Below are 23,992 nucleotides of genomic sequence, written 5' to 3' on the forward strand. Positions count from 1 at the left end.
AAGGTTTACTTACTGTTTTTTACCTAATGTTTTAATTCACTTCCATTCTCAATTTTTACTTACTATTTTAAATACATTTATTTTCAACTTCCTTGCAATTCTAAAAACATGTTTACTTACTGTTTTAACAAACATTAGTTCTCAACTTTTACTTACTATTTTTAACTATTAGATTCTCATAAATTTTATGTTCTCATTTGTTTTATTTCACCGTTATAGGGACTGATATATGTTGTGACAAAGTGTTGCCTGAAACTCAACATAGGTATTGTGTGAGACATATTGATAGTTACTGGTGCAAAAAATGGAGGAGTGGTCAAATGAGGAAGCTTATGTGGTGGTGTGCTTGGAGTTCCTATGATGAAGAGTTCAAGGACCAGTTGAATAAGTTGGAGAAATTATCAAAAGATGGTGCAAGGAATTTGGTAAAGTATCCACCAAAGGCATGGTATAGAGCTTAATTTGATACTCAATTTATGAACATGTTTGTTAATAACAACTTCACGGAGTTATTCAATGCATGAATTTTTGAGGATATATCAAAGGCAATAGTTAAGATATTAGAAGAAATTAAAGTACAAGTGATGAAATTGCTAGGAAAAAATGAAAAAAAGTTAAGGACTTAGGTTACTGATTTCAGTCCAAAATGCATGAAGTTGTACATTAACTACGTGGCCATAGCACATGGCTGTAAGGTGAAATTCAATAGAGTTTAAAGCTATGAAGTGTACTGTCAATCTAGAGAAAAAACTGCACTTGCAGAATTTGAGATTTATCAGGTATTCCTTGTCCTCATGCTATCAAAACATTGACACACAAAAAAGTAGATCCAATAACATAAATACATTGGTGGTATGGCCAGGAGGCTTACGTGCTAACATATAAAAACAAGATGCATCTTGTAAGAGGTCAGAAGTTCTGAAAAGTTAATCCTTCAAGTGTAATTTTACCTCCTGATGTTGTGAAACAATTGGGTAGACCTAAAATGAAGAGGAATAGAGAACCAGATGAAGCAAGAAAAAGAAAAGGCACTCAAATGACGTGTAGCAATTGTGGTGAACCAAACCACAATGTGAGGTCCTGTTACAAGGTAAGCTACAATATTGCATGTTTTTCATGTTTTTTCATATTTTTTTTAATTGTAAGTTAATTAACCTAAATACAAAAAAAAATTATAAAAAAAGTGTACTGAAAATGATGCACAGTCAAAGAAAGCCAAAAGGCCAATGTCTGAAAATGAACATGGTCCTAATGTTAAGACTGGAACTAAGGCTCCAACACAACAATTTGAACCATATGTTCATGATGTTGAAGATGAAGAAGACCCCTTTCTAAGATCAATAGTGATTTGTAAATCAGAATTAAGGGCTAAGAAGTTGAAGACAAGAGTTGTTCAACTAGTGCAAAACAAATTTAGCTTTATAAAGATCACACTGGTGCCTCAGTGCCAACTAATCTGTCTTATTCTCCGATCAAACAACATGGAAGGGTAAAGAAGCTATCCCAGCTGGATATGTGCAGATACAGACAAAAAAAGAAAAGAATCAAGATTATGAGGGTTAAGGGGAGGTGACAACCTGCTCTAGATGACATCGTAATTTTTTATTTTCTATATTAATTTTTGTGTCAATTCTCATGGTTAACCACGGTTGACAAATAATATTGCTGATTAGTATTATATTTGGACTTAATTTTTAGATTGTGCAAATGCTATTTTGAATTTTTAAATTATGTGCTTGTGTGGCTATGGGAGTGACTTTATGTTAGACAATTTAAATTGTGCTATAGTTTGACTTCTGCAATGTTGCAGGCTTGCAACTTGTAGAGCTGCTATTTTATTCAATTGTTTAATATGACATTTCATATTTGCGCTGACAATTTTATTTAAAGTATTGTTGTTTTGAGTGTTGATTATTGTGGCTATTTGCGTTTGGCCTGTTATTTTTGTTATTGTGAGTTATAATATTGTGTACTTGTGTTGAGTGTTGGCGTGTTGAGTATTAAACTAATTGATTTGTGATATTGTTTGAATTCTAGTGTTCATCTTAGTCCATAAATCTGTATCAAACATGCTCGTGTTGTAAGCAGATCTCTTATCCACCAGCAGGGCGATAAAGGCTTGACGAGACATTTGTTAAATGTAATGTGATTCATTCTCACAAATAATTTCTTTTATTAAGGACTAACTGACACGAGATGATAGTATTGCACTTTGAGATTTGAATACATTTTACACCATAAATATGTTAGTAGTTTAGTGACCATTGTTATGGTTATCTTGTCCTCTTCAAAATGTTGTCATTTTCACTTGCTACGACTTTAGAAAGCTAAAGTTTCTGTGCTAGGTAGGTTTAGTGCTCAATATTTTTAGTTTTGCTGCTTTTGTACAACAAATTTATAACTTCCTCTGAACTTGCAATTGTCCATATATGTTAAATAAGATAGGACTGTAGGGAGAGTGAAACTTTGTATTGCCTACTCTAAGATATATCCAATCATTTTGTTCTTTTATTTTCGTTATGTTTATTTATTTTACGTATATTCAATCATCTGCAATTGAAGAAGTTTGGTTTTATCAAAAGCAGAGTTGAATCTAGTTTAACTTGTTCAAAGTAGACTTGAATATCACAGGACTTCCACATATTATGCGTTGCATTTTTTTCAATTTTTTTTCTTATGACTGAAAAAAGTTTGTTCTTCAAACTCTTTTTAAAACAAAATTCTTGAATCTCATTGTGAAGTAACTTGACTACAAATACTGAATTGTCAAAAGATTGATTCTTGTCAATACAATGTTTGATTGGGAGCACGTTATTTCACCTTGCCTATGGAATAAAGTATTATAAAAATGGTGGGATAAACTATTCAAAGACTACCTAATATCTCTAACTTATCATGAGATTCTCATGCTTCACCACAATCAACTCTCCTTAGTGTTCAAATGTAAAGAACTTTAAGGTAGTACAATATGCAAGAGCTTTGATGCATGTTACGTCAATCATAATCTACTAACCTGTGAATTCTGGAGTAACTGTACCAAGAGTGAACTTTGAAAATTAGTTGTAGCTGATAAAATTTCAGTGACAAGATTCCCCTTTTGTATACTCTGTGTAACTTGCAAAAGGAATACACTGTCCAAATGTGCACCACCTTTGCTATACATATCAACTAAACAAATAACGAGGATCATTATAAATGTATGTGTATGGCCAGAAGCTCAATAATCAATAAATAGCAAAGCAATCTTTCATGTATGTAAGCATGAAATTAATGCATTACCAACTAAAGACTTTCCAAGCTATCTATGAAAAAATATCATATGATTATACTCATCTCCCATCAACAAAAAATTAAACTAAAGTAAATATAATGTTTCTTTGATTATAACACGATCAAAAGTTAACTATGTTTCAGATCTCCTGCATAATGATGCTTGTACATATCCCCCTTGTTGTCTATTAACATAATAACGATTTGCAAATGAAAGTAGTTGAGAAATTGATCACACCAAACTTAACAGATCATATAAATCAAAACGTCTACGATAAATTGATCACATCAAAAGTCATAAACCACATCACACATGTTTAATGTTTTCTAAGTTTATATTTACAAAGTTTAAGATTACAACATGATATTTTCCTTCCTATTTCATCACCCAGAATGCTACAAACACCACCACAACATAGCTATTACAATCCACATTTTATAAAATATTTTCTTAGATTTATAGACAACAACATCTTCATTATCGACAACAACCTCCTCATTCTTGGGAATAGTAATTTCGTCTAGACGTTCACAATTTTCTTCAATTTCAAATGTTAAATACTTTTCAAGACCAACCATCCTCATCTCCAAATCTTTCTTTTCACGATGAAGATGATTATTTAAATAATGGATGAGATTTGCAACTCTAGGAGGGAGCTAATCATCAACTCATTTCTAATAATCATATTTATAATCCTGCACAATTATGAACTTGAAATCAATATTCGTCCAAAATATAAAAATTAATGAAATTGTATGATAAATTTACATTAGGTTTAGAACACTTATGAAAGCGTCTTCCAGCATTAGTTGGAGTGAAAGCTGTGAAAATCCTTGTTGTAATACCACATTGACATTTTACAGTCGAAAAACTTGAAACACTCGAGTCCTAACTCATTTTTAAAAAAACTTGAATGGTGGAAGATGACCGGAGATGACTAGAACACTCTTTTATTCTCGTGTGAGCTTCTATAAATGAAATCGATTGGGGTAATAAGGGCTCTCAAAAACCCTAGCTTTGAAAAGAAATCGTGCTATTTTGATGGCAATGAAGAAGGGCTATTTTGCGATGGAAATGAAATCATGCTATTTTCAATGGAAATGGAGAAGTGAACAACAAATTAGATTTTTGATAATGGGTTAAAAGAGATGTGTTTTGCGTCGGATAAGATATAGAAGAAGGGATTTGATAACGAGCTGGATAGGTTATTTAAAAGAGAGATAATTTATGGGTCGAATAGATGTTTTAAAAGTGGGTCGGATAGTTTAGGGGCATTGTTTGAACCATTCCATTTTCAAATTAAATGCCATGTGGTATGTAAAATGACATGACAATTCTATTTGACATGAAAAATGAGTTGTATTTGTCCACTAAATCGACTAACGCCCATAAAGGCATATCTAAACGAAAAGTTGCACGACGAGAACACAAGTGAACCAAACTTTAGATGAATGGTATATTTAAACCTTTTCAAATAATTTAGGGACATATTTGATCCTTTCCCTTAAATAATATAAATTTTCTCCTTTTCCTCTTTTATCATTGCATATACTCGTGAAAATGGTGTTCAATTGTAGCCCAAATATATGGGCCTTAAGCCCATTTATAGGTTTTATTGAGCATCTGCCACATCCAGCCCAGGTGTCAATAACAAGTTTGTTGAGTCACGTGCTTTCACACGTATAAAACAAACCAAAGTCCCTAATATCCGCACTACGTGCACGATAGCCTACATACGTTTCAAAATTCTTACCTATACCCACCTCTTCAGTGCAATTTAGCAACCCACCCATCCCCACCAACACCCCATAGTACTCACCACGTTCATATCTGTTTCTTTTTTACTTTTTTTTTTCTCTCATTTTGTGAACGGCCTTTCGCCATAAAACTCTCTACCCCTTTCTTTTCTCTGTTAACATTTTAGGGTTAGGGTTTTAAAACACACCGCTATTTTTACTCTTTTTTCCTTCTTTGAATTGGGTTTTGGGTTTTGTTCAATTTGTGATTTTTCTGGGTTTTTTTTTGGGTGTGTTGACCTATCAATGCCTCAGAATCAACATATCAAATTGTGTGGACAAGTGAGAGGTTTTGGTTTCTTTACGTTTAGGAATCCTTTGAAAGTTTGTTCCTTTGTGCTATTTGTAGAGCGTGCATAGCTGCTTTGATTAGTTCTAAGCTTCTATGGCGCCCAGTCGAAGAAAAGGTACAAGTAAAGCGGCGGCGGCTGCTGCAGCTTGTCGTCAGTGGAAAGTCGGTGATCTTGTGCTTGCTAAGGTTAAAGGGTTTCCAGCTTGGCCTGCAACGGTATGTGGGTGCTTTCTATTTCTCTATTTTTTTACTCTTAGTTCTGGTATTTGTGGGTTTTTATTGTTTTTATGTGGTCAGTTCTTTCTTTTGTTACTATTGGAGTTGTGGATCTGATGTTTTTGCGAAAAAACCCACCTTTTTAGAGTATGGTAGGGCGTTATAGTTCTTGAAAATGCTAAAAGACTGTAGTTTAGAGTGTAAAAGATGACACCCTTTTGTCCCCAGAGTCTCCAATTTCGGAACAACTGATTTCTTGTTTTTCAATAGTGTGTTAGAGATGAGAAAAACAAGGAAGAGATTGGGGTTTGCATGAGCACTAACGTCTGACCCCTGAATTATTATCTAGGTATTGTTTATAATGCAAGTAACTAGTTTACCTGATTTTGGAATCTGAACTACATAAGACATTAGTGTAGCTAATTACTCTTGCTATGTCAACATTTGTTATCTAACAAAAAGGAAGTAGTAGAACTGTCGGGGCACTCCTATGTTTTTGATTTGGAGACTACAATCTGGGTTGACTGCAGAAGTTGAAGGGTGCTACTGAGAATGTTGCTCTGTCGCTGGTTAGATAATAGGGTATATGGAGAGGTTTGGGGTGATTTGTGTAAAGTTTCTGTATCTGGCTGTTTAATAATTTCATCAGGTTGATTTTCTTTGAACTAGATGTTGAATATCCCATAATCTTGGTTCTAATTTCTTTTTGAATCTGATTATTCACTTTCCTGACAGAATATTACTTTGGGAAGTGACTATGATATTAATTTGTAAGTCATATTCAGTAGAAGGTATCCGTTAGCAAGATTTTTTTTTGTATATATATATATATGTTCTTTTTTTTTTTTTTGGGTAAGTTCTGTGGAGAGGTTTTCTTGAAAATAATATGCAAGTGAGATCGTTCCGCATTAAATGTATTTGCAGAATTATCTTATTGTGCTCAGTTCTAGTAGGGCAACAGGGATAGATATTACATTTTTTATTCCATTTTGTGTCCTAGCTGGACTGGTGGAGACAGTTTAAGAATGTAAAAGAATTCTGTAACCAAAAAATAAAAAGAATGTAAATGAATTTTGAATCTTGTGGTCTTAAACCATAAAAGTGTGTGTAGTCTTAAATAGGATGCCATTCATTTAAGGGAATGTCACTATGGGTAAAATGGGAGTATTAGAATAAAGAACTTACTCAATTCAGAAAGGTGGCATTTTATGAAAGTAAGACACATAAATAGGAACAGAACGAGTTTTTTTTTGTTCCTCTGTTTTTTTTTCATTTTTATGAAAGTAAGACCACCGATAAAGAGGAACAGATGAGTTCTTCTTTTGTTCCTCTGTTTACTTCATATTTCTGCAATTTGAATGAAAGATTAATGATCCATGAGCAGAAAAAGGATCAAGAAACAGGTAGCTAGTTTGCCAGGTTTTTATGTTTATACCGACACACTAAAATAAGTTTTTGTCTCATCTAATACTAATATCTAAACCTCTAATTAATCTTAACAATTCAAAATATCAAGTCTTTTAAATCAAAGTGAGTTTCCATGGAAAATTAGTAGATTCACAATCTTTTATGAGATTTAGACAGTTACACCAAATTGAACTTTGTCATTATAGAATATCTTGTCCTTTTGATAATCAAGGCCTAGATCGAGTGGCAAAAGGTGGAGGATTTGTCCTTAGGTTGCAGGTTCAAGCCCCACACCATGCAAAGCAAAGCCTGGTATTTAAGTGGAGAAGGGTAGAGGGGCGGGTCCATTATCCACCGAATTTAGAAGGCTGTGATGGGCGGGTCACATACGGATTTCTCGGTTATCAAAAAAAATCTTGTCCTTTGATCTCAGGAGTGATTATATTCCTTTGGATATAAAGATATACGTAACTTAAGATCTATCAGTCTTGTCTCTATTCTTCATTGGCTGATGCACACGAGAAACTCTTGCAAAATAACGTCGGGCATGCTGTATTTATATCAATGGAGGATGGAACTTAAACTTGAAGGCTTCCTAAACTTACCATCTGTCACTCCTACGTCTTGTTGTAGTCACGACTGCTTTGACTACGTTCTGGTTCCTTCCAAGTGAGTTTGAATTGGAGTGTTATCTATAGAAAGTTTGCAGCTAATTTACTGGTGTGTCTAATATGCATGTCTTGCCGGTCAGTTTGATGTTTAACAATAACACCAACAACGTATCCCGTTTGATACTTGTGTAGCATAACTTGAATTTTCTTTCATTTTTTGATCTCAAGTTATGTCTTAACGTGTTTCCAATTGAATGGGTTTTTCTTTACCCTTCATGAGTAAGAATATGTTTCTGTTGATTGAGTTGTGTTGATTTCTTGTCCGTCTTCCTTTCTCCTTATGCCTCTTGTTTGTTTCCCTCTCTCTGTACTCTTATATTGTACTATCACTGCTTCACATGCGCATGTCTTGTAAGTTTTCCCTTACCACTGTCTTCTTCATTGGGCTGCTTATTCTGCCTATCTGCCTATTTGTACCAATTTAAATTTAAACACACTAGCTGAAGGTCTACTTGAATAAAACCTGTGTCATCTAGATTTAACTTTCTCTGGAGCTTTGACAATTTGTCATTATGATGTGGTGATGTGCCAACTCTGGTTTAAGGAGGACGGATTCATTGATTACCAAGGAGAGATCAGAGATGTCTTAGAAAATGAGGTGTAGTACAGGTGGGAGGTTTCAAGTAGCTTTATCACGGTTTAGTGCTGGCACAGAGGCAATGGCATGTGCTCATTGTCTATGAGATCTATATTGGAGATGCTAAACAGTAAGTGTTAGTATGGAATGTATTTCTAATTATCGGGTAAAACAGTCTAATGAACTTGTTCGTTAAATACGTAACAATTGATCTGTTACAACTACTAGTAGGAACTTCAAAACTCTTCATATAGAAGTTGGTCATAGAGCTTGATTTCGAAAGTGACATATTTGCACTTGAATTAGAAATTTAAGTTGACAATAGCATACATTTCTTCTAATCCTTTCTTTTCCTATTGATTTGTTGATTTAATTGTCATTTGTTCTCAATAGTTGTATTTTCTTGCACTGCGTTACTTACATATACATTTGTTTTTTCCCTTATTCGCACACTTCTTCACTGAGGCTGTACGTTAGTTATTAGTGTAGCTAGAGAAGTCTGTACTAATTGTTAACTAGGCAGTGTAAATATATCAAGTATCACCATTAGTGATAGATTATTTGAAATTCAGTACAGGAAAGCTAGTCGCGCAACTTGAGTTTTAAACTCAAAACTGCATAACTGAATTTGAATCAGGACTTCAGATTCACTTTTTAATCAAAATTTTGCTGAATCAGCTGGTTCTTATGAGATTAATGAATTCTAAAATGGATGTCTAGGGGATGTAGCCAAAAAAGACACAAGATAGTTGCTCTCGGTTTCATGCTATTTGACTTAAATAAATATGTCCTTATATTGCATTGGTGCAAATCTAAGGGCCTTCTGAAATGGTTTTTATATTCGGTGATGTGGCTAATGAAGAATTCAGTTGGTTGTGCAAACCAAGATTTCTGTTTAGGTTTTAGAGGTTAAGGAGTTGAATTTTGTTTGGTTTAGTGCAAAAGCGGGCAATCTTGTATGGTGCAATAGTCGTCCAAATCTGTCTCAATGGCCACCCATTATGATTCTGCTCCAATGAACTAGATGTAATGATAAACGTGAAGCAATTATTGTCAGCAATGATTCCTTTGTTCTGTGGAATCCAGAACTACCTGCCAGACTCCTCTCCTTGATCACTGAAATTGCCAAGTAGTTGCTCATGAATTGCCCTTACCGATTCCCGATCATTGCAGTTCCTCTTGTATCTTCTTGTCATAAGAAAATCTAATATTTCGTTCTTTTCCTAATGATCCATCGTACGGTTGCTGCAGTAAGACGAGATCTGCCCATGTCTCTCTTTTGCCAAGCATTTAGAAGACCCATAGTTGAACTTGAACATGACATACACCATTTTTTTATTTTTATAAAATTGAGAACCACATTCGAGAGCAAGGGTGCAATTTTGCAATGAAGGAAAAGATGGTTAACACCTTCTGCTTCTTCCTTGCAAATAATGTATTTATTGCAAAGTTGAATGCCTCTCCTTTGTAGGTTATCCCAAGTTAGACATCTGCCATCAGCCAGGATTCAAATGAAACACTTCACCGTTAGAGGAGCTTTACTTTTCCAAATAGTTCTCGTGGGCCAAAGACTAGAAGAGGGAGATCTAGAGAGAAAACATAATGTCATTAGCATATGAAGTGATCCGATCTTTGTAAGGAAAAGAGGAGTATTGTACAACATCTGAAGCATTGTTAATACCCTTCTATATCTCAATCGTTTAGGTTTGTACGGATGCACCAATCTTGAGCTTGCCTGAGATCTGCAAGGGAAGTTACCTGATGAGTGATGCTACGGAAAAGAGCAGGAAATAAATTCTTCAGTGGGACTGTTGAATCCAGGTGTCTTGCTAAAATCAAATCTTCCTTCCATTTCGTACTTGCATGGATATGTGCTCCCAAAAGAAGTCCCATAGACCTATGTTATTCGAAATGCTAATACCAACAGGAGAGGGTGAGGCTTTAGAAATCCAGTGACTTAGCATTCCATTTTTTTCTAACACTGATGCCCTTTCTCCAAAGTGCATTATCTTCTTCATTGAACCTCCATGACCATTTTGCATTTGCATAAAAATAATCTGAATTAGTTTCAGGCCTGGTTGACATAACTTTTGCTTAATATGTGTTCTGCAACTCTTGGTCCACTAAGTTGGTTGAATTTATGTTGTTGAAATAGAGCAGGTATTTCATGGAGGTGCGTGTTGCAAGTTTGTCTGAACGCCACCGTTATTACAAATAAATGATTGTTGTCCATTTGTTGTTTACCTTTTATGTTGTATTACAAATCATTCTTCATTTATGCCTTCTCCACTAAACAATGCTTTTCAAATTTCAGTTTATAGATCTTGTTTGTATGACAAAATGACTATGTCGTGGAACATGTTAGACTACTTTTAGAGGTTACCCAGATGTACAAGGGTAGTTTTCTAAAATAGTATGTAGGTTGTGTACATAGTCATCTTGAGAAAGGAAGTGCGTCCTGTGACAACAAAAGATATATCACCTTGGAGCTAATTTGTAAACAGTGGTTTTTTAATTTGTGTTGGTACATTTTGTTTGTACGACAACATAACTATGCCATAGAACACTGTTCGACTACTTTTAGAGGTTGCTCAAATGTACATGGTTAGCTTTCTAAAGTGGGTTCTATGCAGTCATCTTGAGAAAGAAAGTTCGTTCTGTCACCAAAAAAAAAATATATCTCGTGACAACTAGTTTCCCATATTTGTTTGTTTGGTTCTGAAAATGAATCTGATCTTAAGTTTACACAAGAGTACTGCTATCCATCAACTTTTAGAAGTATCTAATATTATTTACTTTCTTAGGAAAAAGTATTTAGTATTAATAAGAGGTGTGTTTGAAGCACTAGTTTTTGGGCGCGTGTTTTTAACAACTATGCTTGTACGCTGGTACGGACACTTCTACCTAGTGTACATCATCATAATACCAGGAGAAAAGAAAATACTTTGCTGCCACAAGATTCTTATATAGCAGTGGTACCCGGGCAGCTTGCAAACATTTAGATTCCATCCGTACCAACTACCTTTGACCAATACAGGTGTCCGGTAAGTCTCTGCATGAAGGGTAGGTGGATAGGAAGAAATCACCTACTGTTTTTATTATGTTCTGTTGGGATTGGAACCTATATTTTAAGGTTTGCACTTGCACCCAATTGGTTGACCACCAGGCCACACAATTAGTGTTACCAGCCTTCTTTTTATTTTAAAGAATTGTTCTGAAAATCTTGCAATTTAGACTCTTAGAAACATTTCATAGGCAGATGACTAGATAAGCAAGAGGTTACCTTGGATACAGGCAGCATCTGTTGATACTTACCTTCTACCAATAAGTGAGATTTTCTTCTAATTTAATCAGGAATCAGTAACCTATAGGTACAATGCACTGATTAAGCTCAATTTACGAGTTCTTTTATAATTCCATAAAGCATATGCAACCAATAATTGTGTCTATACTTTTTTTTGACATTGCAAATGGACTAAATCATTTTCTTAAGAAGTTCATGGTTCTGAACCCTGCCATCGAATGTTTAAGTTGAGAGAAGGGTAGAGGATTGGTCCCATTGTATAATGTTTCGGACCTTGTGCCACTGTCCTTTGGGATTTTTTCGGTTTTATAGAAGTTCTATTTAATAAGTTATTACTCTTATGCCTTGTCGTAAAATATGTTTATATTAGCTTTCATACCAGATTCATTTATTTTTGTGTATTCTCACATGATGGCCAGAAACGTCTAAGCCGCTTTCTTCGTCAATTTCCTTTACTCATGTGACTAAGTTATTACTTATCCTACAAAATGTTTTTTCATTAGATTCAGATTTATGTATTCTCACATGATGGCCAGAATCTCCTAGTCTCTTTCTTTGTCTATTTAGTTCACCTCTCATTTGACCAAGAGATGTAAGCTCTGCAAGGAGAAGGCTGAGCATGACTTTGTTGCTTATGACAGGTGAGCGAGCCAGAGAAGTGGGGTTATTCCAGAGACCGGAAGAAAGTGTTAGTTTACTTTTTTGGGACCCAACAAATGTGAGTACTTTATTTATTGATCACGACTTGTTATATCTTTTCTTTTAAACCTTGGTAACTTCTGCGTGGTTGAACCTCTTTCAATATCTGCTAACTTGATTGAATGAAGTTATCTCCTTGCTTAGATTTCTTAGATGCAATCAATGTACCTTTAGTAAGATTATGATCATCAATAGATGCTTTTCAATTTCGAAGTACACTTTATAATTAATAAGTATCACCTTAAGATTAAGACAACCAATGTTTTGAGGATGTATACCGAATGTCAGGAATTCAAGGTTGTTACAGCGTATCTTGTAGGTCATCTTTAGTAAGTTCATTGACTGGTTTTTTGTATATTGGGAGCTTCATAAGTTGCACCTTTAGTGAGTTCATTGACCGATTTTTTGTATATTGGGAGCTTCATATGTTAGGAGTTGATAGTTCTAACTGACAAAATAGTCCAAGTCAATTTTTGGCCGAAGAGGTAAAATAAGGCTGAGGTTTTTTGCCACATCTAATTGCTACCCCATGTTTTAAAAATCGTATGGAAGCACATCAACAACAATAACATACCCAGTATAATTCCACAAGTGGGGTCTGGAGAGAGTAGTGTGTATGCAGACCTTATCACTACCTAGTCTACTTAGTGGAGTAGAGAGGCTGGTCCTGATATACCCCTGGCTCAAGTAAAAACAGTTTTAAACTATGTTGCTCGGGCTCTTCAAAATGATGCTGCACCAGTGTCGGATTCTTCAAAAATACACTAATTCTGGAGAATCTGACACACGCACCCTTCGACATTTTTGAACAGTCCGAGCAACGTAGGTTTTAAAAAGGAAAAGAATGGGAGTTTAATCATATGAAAGTAATTTCTTAATATTCCCTTGCTGTTAGAGTGGTGTAGTCTACTAATTCTGCTGCCTTCTTACTTTGTGTGTATGGTATCTTTTATTTCTGTTCTCCCATTCCAGTACTTGGATATTTTACTTATTTTTCCTTAATTCAGAGCCTTCTGCAATCCTGTGGATGTCGAAGCATTTACTGAGGATAAGAAACAGTCTCTTTTTGTTAAGCGTCGTGGAAAAGGTGCTGATTTTATTCGTGCTGTGCATGAAATTATTGATTGCTTTGAGAAGTTGAAAACGGAGCAACCAGTCAATGGTAGTTCTACCGATGAAGTTACTGTTAGGAGTGACAATGTGGCTGTTGAATTGACTAGAACACATTTGGAGGGTGAAGCTCTCAACACACTTGAATCTTCATCAAAAATGAACCATGGAGGTGAAAGTGAACCAGACTTTGAAAATGAGGCTGGTGCAGTTGCTGCAAAAGACGACATGTCCCATGATGGGGAAATGCTGTCAGTTGATCCTACAGGTGTGGAGGTTATGGACGGGCCAGCTACAAAGACTTATTCTACCCGAAGGAAAATTGTAGGCGGAAGGTCAAGAAATGGTGCTGTGGATAGAAGGGTTCCATCTGCACGCAGGTTGAGAAGTTCATTGAGAGCCGATCCGGAAGTACTTCAAAAACGTTTGTTTCCCTCTGGCCCTCTCACCATGAATGCCGGATATGGTGCTAATACTGTAAGGGATCGATATATGAGAAGGAATAAAATGGATGGTAAACTATCAGATGGTTTAGATAGGAACAATATGGAACAATCTGATTTTGTCTCTAATGGCAGCACAGAAGAGAGTGATTCGGAAATTGCTACTGTTGACTCTTGCAGTGTTAGCTTAAATGAAGGAAGCAGTGTGGAATCTGGTTGTAAACCTGTATATAAGTGTGCTGTTCAAGGTGTATCGGAGGTTGAGTTGAGCCATAGGCTCGAGTTCCAAAGTAGTGCAGTAATACTCAAGAAGAAACGGAAGCCAAATAGAAAGAGGCTGCACATTGATTTATCCGAGTCCTCTGCTGGGTTAGACAAAGATGCAGCTCCGGAGATACTGACTGCTAGAACTACAGATGTTTTGCCAGGCGACCCTGTAAAATCTGATGAAAATAATTCCAAGGAATTGAAGGAAGATGGTGATGAGCACTTACCACTGGTCAAGAGAGCCAGGGTGCGTATGGGTAGATCAGCACCTGAAGGGGAGGTGCTAGATAATGAGGTTCTGAATGATGCAAAATCACCAGGAGATTCTGACAAGTCTTTGGAACAGGTACCCGAGGGAGATGGATCTTGCCTTCAGAACTCTACTTGTATTAAAAGTGACGCATATGACTCATCTCCATCAAAGAAATGTTCTTCCAAAAGACCCTCTTTTTGGGAAATCCGTAAACAGTTTGGTGGTTCACTGGATGGTGAATCTGCTTTACCTCCATCCAAACGGCTTCATCGTGCCTTGGAGGCTATGTCAGCTTATGCTGCAGATGATGACAAACAAGATGTGGATGGGCTTTGTAAAATGAAGACATCTATCAACGGGTATTGCTCAAGCTCCAAGGAGGTTTGCTCTGAACTGTCTGGAGGTATTAAAGTTGAGAAAAACTCTGATGCGGATAGAATAAGAAGTCCAGCTAATTCTGTGCAGGAAGATGCTGCTATTGTGGCCAGTGCTAAAGCGTTAGTAGCTCAGGAAGGCTTGCAACATTTATCAGATGTGCCAGCTCTTACTACACCTTTAGCTTGTGATGATAGCTCAGCAAAGGTGTCCTATGAAGATAAATGTGATGTTTCAGATGCTGTTATTCAGACCCCTCAAAAAGTAGAGTCTTCAAATGACTGCCCTTCTAGCACTTTTGTTGCACATTCTGCTAATGCCGAGTCTGATGATGGTGAGTTGCAGGGTACCTTTAAATGTAAATGTCCCTCACCAGAGCTAATCATGACATCTGATGAAAATTGTGAAAACGAAGCTGCAGAGTCCGCAAAACATTTTGAAGATCCAATTTCTGAAGTTTCTGGGAGATCTGCTGACTGTGGATCTAATGATGAGATAATTATGAGTTCACCAGAAAAAAGTGATATGATGAGGTTGGCTAGTGCAGAGGCTGAATGTGGTAAAAATAACAACCTGTGCCAGGTGTCATTAGATGTGAGCATTCAAGACAAAGACAAGTAAGTTATTTTTCGTTTTTTCCTGTCACAACTTTCTAGTCTCCATCTTATCTGCTCTGGTTCCTAATTATACCTGATGTATTTATACTTCCTTGTATGCCTTATCTTAGGTCACTTAAATTGAAAGAAGCTGGATTAGAATCAAAGAATATAAGTGTGACTTCATCTTCAAGCCCTGAAAAAGTTGTGGATGTGTCACTCAAGGAGTTGCATGTGTCTGGTTTGAGCTCTGTATCTGATGATCAGTTTGGCGATAAAGCTGTCTCAACCACCCTTTCATCATCCTCTCACGACTCCTTTGTTAGGATATCTACACCAAATACTTTAACTTGCAACATGTCTACTGTAGATAGTAGCAGGCATGTAAGTATTGGAAGCTCTAGTCCTTTGCCTCATCAGCTACATGACAAACAAAGGACCAGTGGGAAACTGAGCAGCAGAGGAGAAGCTAATGGTGCTTTGGGTTCCTTTGAGGCCGCTCTTGGCATACTGACAAGGACAAAAGAAAGTATTGGGCGGGCCACACGTGTTGCGTTAGACTGTGCTAAACTCGGTGTTGCTTCCGAGGTAAAGTTACATGCTTGTCGTCAGAATAATTTTCTTTTTAATAGTTTATTATAGTGTGTTAACTTATCTGCTGAATCTTCTTGATTTGTTTTCCTCCTTTCCCCTTTACTACTTTCTACTGTCAATAGCCTGTCTGCAGCTCAAATGAGTAGTGTTAGTCTTCCTTGAGCCCTTTTCTTCTTTCTGAAGCTTGGTTAGGATTTCTTGTTTCCTCCCTGCTTTTTGGGCAGTTTACAAGTTGTCAGCTTGTTTTGGTGTCTATTTTGGCTTTCTGCCTAATCCACCAGGTTGGGGGGATAAGTTGTCTGATGACATAGAAAGTTCGTTGCTTGGTTGTTTATCTTCTGCTGAAAAGAGCTTTTTTTTTTTAAAAATTATCCAAGCTCTAATGCTGTCTATTTATCATTTTAGTTATGAGCTTTCAGGTCACCTCAGATTGTTGAACAAGTAATCTGTTTCTATTTGTCCTGAATGGACTCCTGAAGTGTGTTAATTCCCAACAGGGACGGACATGTCTTTATCAGTTAAAGATAATTTTGTGGTATTTATTTGGGAACCCATTTGCGTCGTCGTTTCGTTGGCTGCAGTTTGATTAATATAGAGATGTCTAAGGTGATTCAAGAGTAATACATGATATATTGTATGGATGGAATTAGAGAAATGGAATTAATAGTTTCAAATCTGTCCTCATTGAGAAAAATAAACTGAGTACAGATACAATAAGGTGAGGTTACCTGGTTGACGTTTGTATCCTGCATCTCCCTGCAAATATTGAACCAATTCGCTTTCCTAGATGCACATTTGTATCTCTTTTCCTAGTTTGAAATTTGAAGTTTTGAATTTCTAGTGACAATGACTGGGAATTTTGAAATTTGTATCTTTTATTTCCCAACATGCACGCTAGTCCTGTTTCCTGATATTGAATGATGAAACTCAGGTTGTGGAGATCATTGCTCAGAAGTTGGAAAACGAGTCGAGCTTACGTAGAAGGGTGGATCTTTTTTTTCTTGTTGATTCTATTGCACAGTTTTCTAGAGGACTGAAAGGTAACTTGTATGAGTATTTTCTACTTTGTGGCATTGCACACTTGTATGCTTCTTTTGTATCTTCTTGATACGATGGTATTCCCTGGTTGTATTTGTAATTGTAGGTCACATTGGCGGCATATATCCTTCTGCAATTCAGGGAGTATTGCCTCGTCTCATATCAGCAGCTGCTCCTCCTGGCAGTAGTTCTCAGGAAAATCGAAGGCAATGTTTGAAAGTATGTTGAACATTCAATTTTTCTGTTCCTTCCATTGCATTTCAAATTTAATGTTGGATCAAACCCTGGATCTCATATTCTTTCTTCGTTTCTTGATAGGTTTTGAGGGTTTGGCAGGAAAGGAAGATTATTCCCGAGTCAGCTATTCGACCCTACATACGAGAACTTGAGTCCTTTTGTGGTTCATCATTAGGTCGTGGATTCTCTCGACGTCCCATGAGGACCGAAAGAGCTTTTGATGATCCAATTAGAGAAATGGAGGGCATGCTGGTTGATGAATATGGAAGGTAACTTATGTAGTACCCTTATAGATTATAGATGATATTCTGAAAGGTAAAAAATAAACTTTATGATTCGACTCTTTTCCTTGAGATGTCTTGATTGTAAGTCTTGTTGTTCTTATTCAGCAATTCGAGTTTTCAACTTCCTGGCTTTCGTATGCCTGCAATGCTCAAGGATGAAGAAGTAAGTGATTCTGATGGTGAGAGTTTTGAGGCTGTCACTCCCGAACACCCTGCTGGGAAGCCCAATGGAGAAGAGGCTATCCTGGTTATTGAGAAGCACAAACGTATCCTGGAAGATGTTGATGGTGAACTTGAAATGGAAGATGTGTCCCCCGTGTGTGAAGGTGAAAATGCTTCCATCAGTCACAGCATTGGAACAGATTCTGGTCAAATTTCACGTCCTAATTTTGGAGCCTCCTTCCATCCCCCACTTCCGAAGGATGGCCCCCCTTCATCTCCTCCTTTGCCATCATCCCCCCCTCCCCCTCCCCCTCCACCACCTCTGCCCTCAGTCATGCCGGCGCCATCTTCTTTTCCACCTCCATCTTCTATATTGAATCTCGCCCCCAGTATAGTTCAGTCAAAGTGTTCAATGGGTTCCCAGGTACAGTTGTTTTTCTTCTTTCTTGGGCTATGTGTAATTTTTTTCTTGTGAATTTTTATTGGCAAGATCAGTTATTGCTTTGGTAGAACTATTTTAACATGTACAATCTGAATGTTCATGTTTTGCAGAATATCAAAGACAACTTGCAGGAAACCATTTTTCAGCGGTGTTCAGTTGCACATGTCCATCTGGCAGTCTCAGATGCTATTCATTGTCAGACCTCTGACAGCAGAGAGATTCATGGTGAGGGACCATTGAAGGTGCTGGATTCTTCTAGTTCACGTCCTTCCGGTACTGGAGCTGTGTCTCATCCACCATTCGGCTTGTCTAATGTGGTGCACCCACCTGATGGGGCTTCTGCCAAGGGCTTCCATTTGCGGCCACCTCACCCCGCTCCTTCAAATCAGTTCTCTTATGTTCAAGCTGATCAGCGGAGGGATATATCAACTCCTTATTCCAATGTACTACATATGCAGAATGGAGATAATAGAAGTTTTTCCAGAGATCTTAATGGAATTAAGTCAGCGCGACGTGAAATTGGAGAGAGCTGGATGACACAATCGCATTATTCTGGTAAGGCCTTTGCCATCTGTAATGCCGGAGTATTTCAACCGTCTATATTTCCTTCGGATTAACTGTTGCTTGTCTCTGGCAGGTCCATGCTTTCCAGATGGCTCTAGAGGTCACTTTGCTGGTGGATCATATCCTGTTCCACATGAACCACCTTTACCAAGCCACAAGTGGGGTTTCCCTCCTCGGGGTATGAATAGGAGGGAAATCTTTACTCACAGACCACCGCCTGAACACTCAATTCCAGTGACATCTAGAGGTGAGATCTTTTATTTATCTGGAAACCACATGTCCTGTTCCCCTATTTCCAATGTGCTTCTGTTTTTTAAGTACTGTTCGTGTTTTAAGTGCTCTACATTAATCAACAAAATATCTTTTATGTTGAACCTTTAATTGGTATATGGTGTCATGTGATGCATAACTTGCGGACTGCATCAAGTTTCTCTTAGAAGCTTTAGCAAAATCTTGACCAGAAGTTTTGATATTTTAGCCACTGTCCACTGATGTGCAATTGTAGATTGCAGGCCTTGATTTTACACTTCTGATGTGCTTCCTCTATTACTCCTGATGTTTTGTTTAAAGCTTTGCTGTTAAATAGCCAAACAAATTCATCTACATTATAGCCTACTGAAATTGTAGATAGGATGAAGTTGATGGTGGAAAACAAAACAGTTAAGCATTTAAGTGGCCAGAAATATCATATGACCTTTCAATGTGAAATTGAACAATAAATAAGTGAAGATTCCAAGTAATAAAGAGAGAAGTAGAAGTGGGGTGTCAGCTTATTACTTTTGTGGGTTGCCTTGCTCTTTCTATTTTCTTAGAAAATTTTATTAATGCGACAGAGGGAGGTATTTTTTCCCAAGGACTTTGTACACAATACTTAGAATAGTGGCTTCTGCTGTGCAGGTCCTGGCTTTTGGAGACCAAGATAAGATGACGACGCAAGAGTGGAAGCTACAGCTGCTGGTACTGCTACTTTGTTAAGAAACAGTTTCAGACAGTGGTTAAATGTTCTTTGATTGTTCTTATACCTGACCTATTTTTGCAGGTAGTGCGGCTTGTTTATACTAATCTGAGAGTAATTTGTGGGCAGAGGTGTGCACTGAAGGAGAGAACAGCGACGCAGTTCATGGTTGTATATATGTATCTTAGCGTTCCTTTGCAATTGTAGAGGGGGATAATCCCATTATCTAGAGAGCTCTGTAGCATATTCCTAGGCAGCTGAGTTTTGTATATTTAATTTATATTGTTTTTTTTTTCCTTTAGTTATTCTGTTTATGGTCTCTGCTCTATTAGTAGTTACTATAGGAGGTGAGGTCCGTCAACAACATTTTGGCAATAGTTAGGGCATTTCAGGTTATTACTGTCATCATGTGCACTCATTGTTATAGAAGTCTCACATGATACCTGTACATTCTGGAGGAACTCACCTCATTCAGTGTAACCAGAATTGTGAAGCTGAAATCATAAGGTGATAAATTAAAATTGTGTTTGCTCTTGGTAGCAAAATATACTATGCTTGGTTTGAGACTGGTGTACATTATCGTTTCGAGTATTCTTAGCCTGTTAGTACGCTGAGCTGCGCTGGCATGCTAGAACCAGCCATCACTGCCTGTGTCTATTTCTGTAAGAAGCTATCGTTCCCCCGACTTCACCACCTACATTGAAGGAACAAATAACATGGACGGACGGATAGTGTTGAGATAGAGGTTAGTGTAGTGTATGTTATTGTTCTGTTTTTCTGAAAGAAAAAAAGCGTCTCAAAGCTGTTTTTGAAAGTAAAGAGAAACAGTCCTACCAGCAGAATTAATAAAGACACAACATAACTTCGAAATGTTGGAACTTGTAGTAAAATATGGATTTATAATACCTTAGCAGATTTAGACCAGCTTCCTGGTCATAAATGAAGTAGACCAACATGATATGAATTGACTAATTATCGTAACACGTTAGAAGTAGAGAAAAGTCTTGCTTTAGAAGAATATTCTATTGTTAGCACCGTCAATTTTTTCCTTCTTTTGGAGCATTTCAGTTCGGTATCTATGTTTGAGTATTACATTTAAATTCGTATTGAAAAGTCTCGCAATGCTTTCTAAAGTTAAATGAGTAGATGAGTCTCATATGTGGCATAATACATGTAAAACACTATGTATGAATTAGAATGTCATGTAACACATATGTTCAATCTTATACAAGTTATGTTGATATATATATATATATAAAATACAGTAAAAGTTAAAAGATATACTTATATTATGCCATTGCATTATATTGAATTGTTTAATTTAAATACAATAATGTATTATATTATTAAGTTCATAATTAGATACCAACAAAAAATTTCATTTTATAATAATGACAGATTTGATGTGATAGTATTATTATTTTAATATTTTTTTTTCACATGCTTACTTTTTTATAATAGTTCTATCTATTTAATATCGTATCATTTATGAATATATGACATTATATAAAGTCGAAGAAAAAATCATAAGAATTGGGACCACCCACCTTAGAGCATAAATTGGTAATGATTTATACAAAATGACAACATGGGAAAAATTAGGTCCTAACTGTATTCACATTCAAGAAATTCAGATAACCAAAAGCTGTTACCTTTGGAATCCCTCTCCCTTGTCTTGTTAAACCCAATTCTGAGGTAGACTTTTATATTGGTCTTAATACAAAAATGGGAGCTTCCAATTCAGTTCCACAGAAATCAATCCATGAATTTACTGTAAAGGTAATTCCTTTACACCCCTTTATGCACCTGCTTCCTTTTTTCTTTGTTGATGGTTGTTTATTTGTTATCTAATTCTTGTTTTTTTCTCTTCTTGTTTCCAGGACAGCAAAGGGAAAAATGTAGACCTAAGCATCTATAAGGGAAAAGTGCTTCTTGTTGTTAATGTTGCCTCTAAATGGTTCTTCTCTCTTCATTTCTTGATTTTTTTTTTTGTTCTTTTTCAATTCAAGAATCCAACTTTAACTATATTTTTACTGTTTTTCTGTTTTTTGTCATGTCAATTAAGAATCAAAACTTCAAGCATTTTGTTAGGGTTTTTGACATGAATTTCTTACCATATTTTAAGTTTACTTTTTTTTTTCAAAAAGAAAGTGAAAATATTACCATATATGCTTAACTTTTGCTATAAGAAAATATAATTCTTTTCCATTTTTGGTTATTCTTTCCTTAGATGAAACGTTTGAAATTCTATAAATTGAAGATCCTTCTTCTGGTATCATCCACAATGTAATCGTTAAAGAGTTTTGTTTAGGGGAGATTTCTCTCAACAATTTTAATCTTTTTCTTTTATATTAGTTTTCATACATAGGCCAATTGGTCAAACCATATAATAATATTATGTTTTTAGTATAACTTTTTGTCATCTAATTTATCTTCGTCTTGATTTGCATTTATAAGCTTCTGCATGACGCCCTAATTACTTTTGAATCCAACATATTTACTATTTTTCTGTTCTTTGACTCCTTGTGCATTTGGTGATAATGTTTTTATGTTGGCTGAAACAGTGGGTTCACAAGCACAAATTATACCCAATTGACTCAACTCTACAACGAATACAAGGATAAAGGTGGGTGCTATGTTAAGTATCTTGTAAGTACTCTTTCCCCCCCGACCCCACTTGTGGGATTTCATTGGGTATGCTGTTGTAGTCTTTCAATATTTTATTTCTCTGAAAGTTTGTTCACTCTTGATAGAAGTTTATTGGTGCCTCTAAAGAAACCCTTATACATACATATTTTTGAATTGAGTTATCAGGTTTTGAAGTCTTGGCCTTTCCCTGCAACCAATTTTTGAAGCAAGAACCTGGTACAAGTGAGCAAGCTCAAGAATTTGCTTGCACAAGATTTAGCGCAGAATATCCCATTTTCCAAAAGGTATGCAAATAGAATGATAGCATCATTATCTGAATATCAACGGTCATTTCACTCTATTGTCATGACTCACATTGTTTCTTGTTACACTTTTATGATCCTCCTATAGGTACCTTGGCTTACACAAGTCATAATCACATGTTTAGGATCTTTGAATCCTCGTTATCTATTTCACTTAACTTCAATCCCAAGCTAGTTGGGATATGCAATATCCTCACCATTTGTTCCACTTAATTTTTGATATGCTTAATTCCATACTTAATAATTTAGATTTTTTTTTACGCTAGAAGTGCACTCCTACCTATGTGTATATCTTGGACAAGATTAAAAAGGCTTCTTGAAAGTGTTGGACATAATGTAAACAAACAAGATGGGTAAATAATAATCCCAACTAGGTGCTATCGTCTACATAGAATCTTTTTCTTACACTGTATTCTACTTTTTGGCTAAGTCTACATAGCTTTCAAAATTTCATAGATCTTTTGAGATAACTTCTTTCCACATGATTTAGGTCCATCTCCTCTCTCTTAACACTTCCAATTATCTTGGTTTCACACCCAAGGACCAGTTTATCTGGAAGTGTATGTAGGACATGGCAAAACTATACCTTTTAATTATGCAAAAAGTGATTATGTTAGCTCCAATACTCTCTCTCTAACAACCTTTTCTTATTTTATCCTCTTACATGTGTAGATTTGTCCTTTTTTTTGAAACTGTGTGTAAATTTGTGCCTTTTACACACGTCTTTTCTAGATTTATCTGATCTTCTTTTGTCATACATCTATGACACTAATCTTGTGGATACGCTAGACCTTAAAGGCCTAACATTCACTCCGGTGATACATTGTTGTTTGCCACCGTTCAATAGAACTTGTCTTTCACTTTAATAGGTATTCTTCTATCGCATACTACTCTAGTAAGACTTCTCTATTTCACCGTCCTATTTCAATTATGTGTTACATCTTCATCTATCTAACTATTCTCCAAGATATCGAGTCTAGATATCTGAATTGTCTACATTTATGCACAACAAACTCGTGTAGTCTCACTTCAAATTCACTTTTCTTATGATTGCTATATTTACAATGCATATATTCTGTCTTCCATTTACTGTTAAAACACTTGCTTCTTAGGGCGCTTTTAGTGCAAACTTCTGGTTAACACCCTCACTAGTTTCGTCAAATGCAAACAGTTTGTACATGAAATAAGGACAAATGAACTAGAAAGTACGGAAGGCAAAGGCATTTTACTGTCTAATGAGAGGCTCTAATTCAAATCAAAAGAACGAGTACAGCTGCAAAATTTGCAAAGTAAGAAAATAATTGAATGAATTTTGAAAGAGAGAAAAAGGTTCAAAGAAGAAAGATGCTGCTTAGGTTCAGGCAGTTGTGACAATCTCAACCTCACTCACACCGAAATCAGTAGTAAGAATTTTTCGACAACAACATACCCAGTAATCTCACAAGTGGGGTCTTGGGGGGCACGGGAGGGGGGGGGGAATGGATTAGG

General features: G+C 36.2%; 1 protein-coding gene and 1 pseudogene across 1 annotated transcript in view; both read left to right on the forward strand.

The window, feature by feature from the left end:
• Nucleotides 1-320: 320 nt before the first annotated feature.
• Nucleotides 321-1,573, forward strand: LOC114074073 (annotated as a pseudogene).
• Nucleotides 1,574-5,096: 3,523 nt separating this feature from the next.
• Nucleotides 5,097-23,992, forward strand: part of LOC107030383 (protein HUA2-LIKE 2-like) — a 28,770-nt gene continuing 9,874 nt past the window's right edge. The window contains exons 1-16 of the mRNA XM_027911993.1: nt 5,097-5,575; nt 12,176-12,252; nt 13,241-15,298; nt 15,409-15,865; nt 16,803-16,911; nt 17,016-17,128; nt 17,228-17,415; nt 17,536-18,016; nt 18,145-18,589; nt 18,672-18,898; nt 19,496-19,555; nt 19,638-19,721; nt 21,192-21,332; nt 21,434-21,510; nt 22,118-22,179; nt 22,368-22,486. Of these exons, the coding sequence (XP_027767794.1) occupies nt 5,453-5,575; nt 12,176-12,252; nt 13,241-15,298; nt 15,409-15,865; nt 16,803-16,911; nt 17,016-17,128; nt 17,228-17,415; nt 17,536-18,016; nt 18,145-18,589; nt 18,672-18,898; nt 19,496-19,555; nt 19,638-19,721; nt 21,192-21,332; nt 21,434-21,510; nt 22,118-22,179; nt 22,368-22,486 (4,821 nt within the window). The 5' untranslated portion in view covers nt 5,097-5,452. The remainder of the gene's footprint in view (nt 5,576-12,175; nt 12,253-13,240; nt 15,299-15,408; nt 15,866-16,802; nt 16,912-17,015; nt 17,129-17,227; nt 17,416-17,535; nt 18,017-18,144; nt 18,590-18,671; nt 18,899-19,495; nt 19,556-19,637; nt 19,722-21,191; nt 21,333-21,433; nt 21,511-22,117; nt 22,180-22,367; nt 22,487-23,992) is intronic.

This window comes from Solanum pennellii, chromosome 9, assembly GCF_001406875.1.
Source record: "Solanum pennellii chromosome 9, SPENNV200".
Lineage (NCBI taxonomy): Eukaryota > Viridiplantae > Streptophyta > Magnoliopsida > Solanales > Solanaceae > Solanum > Solanum pennellii.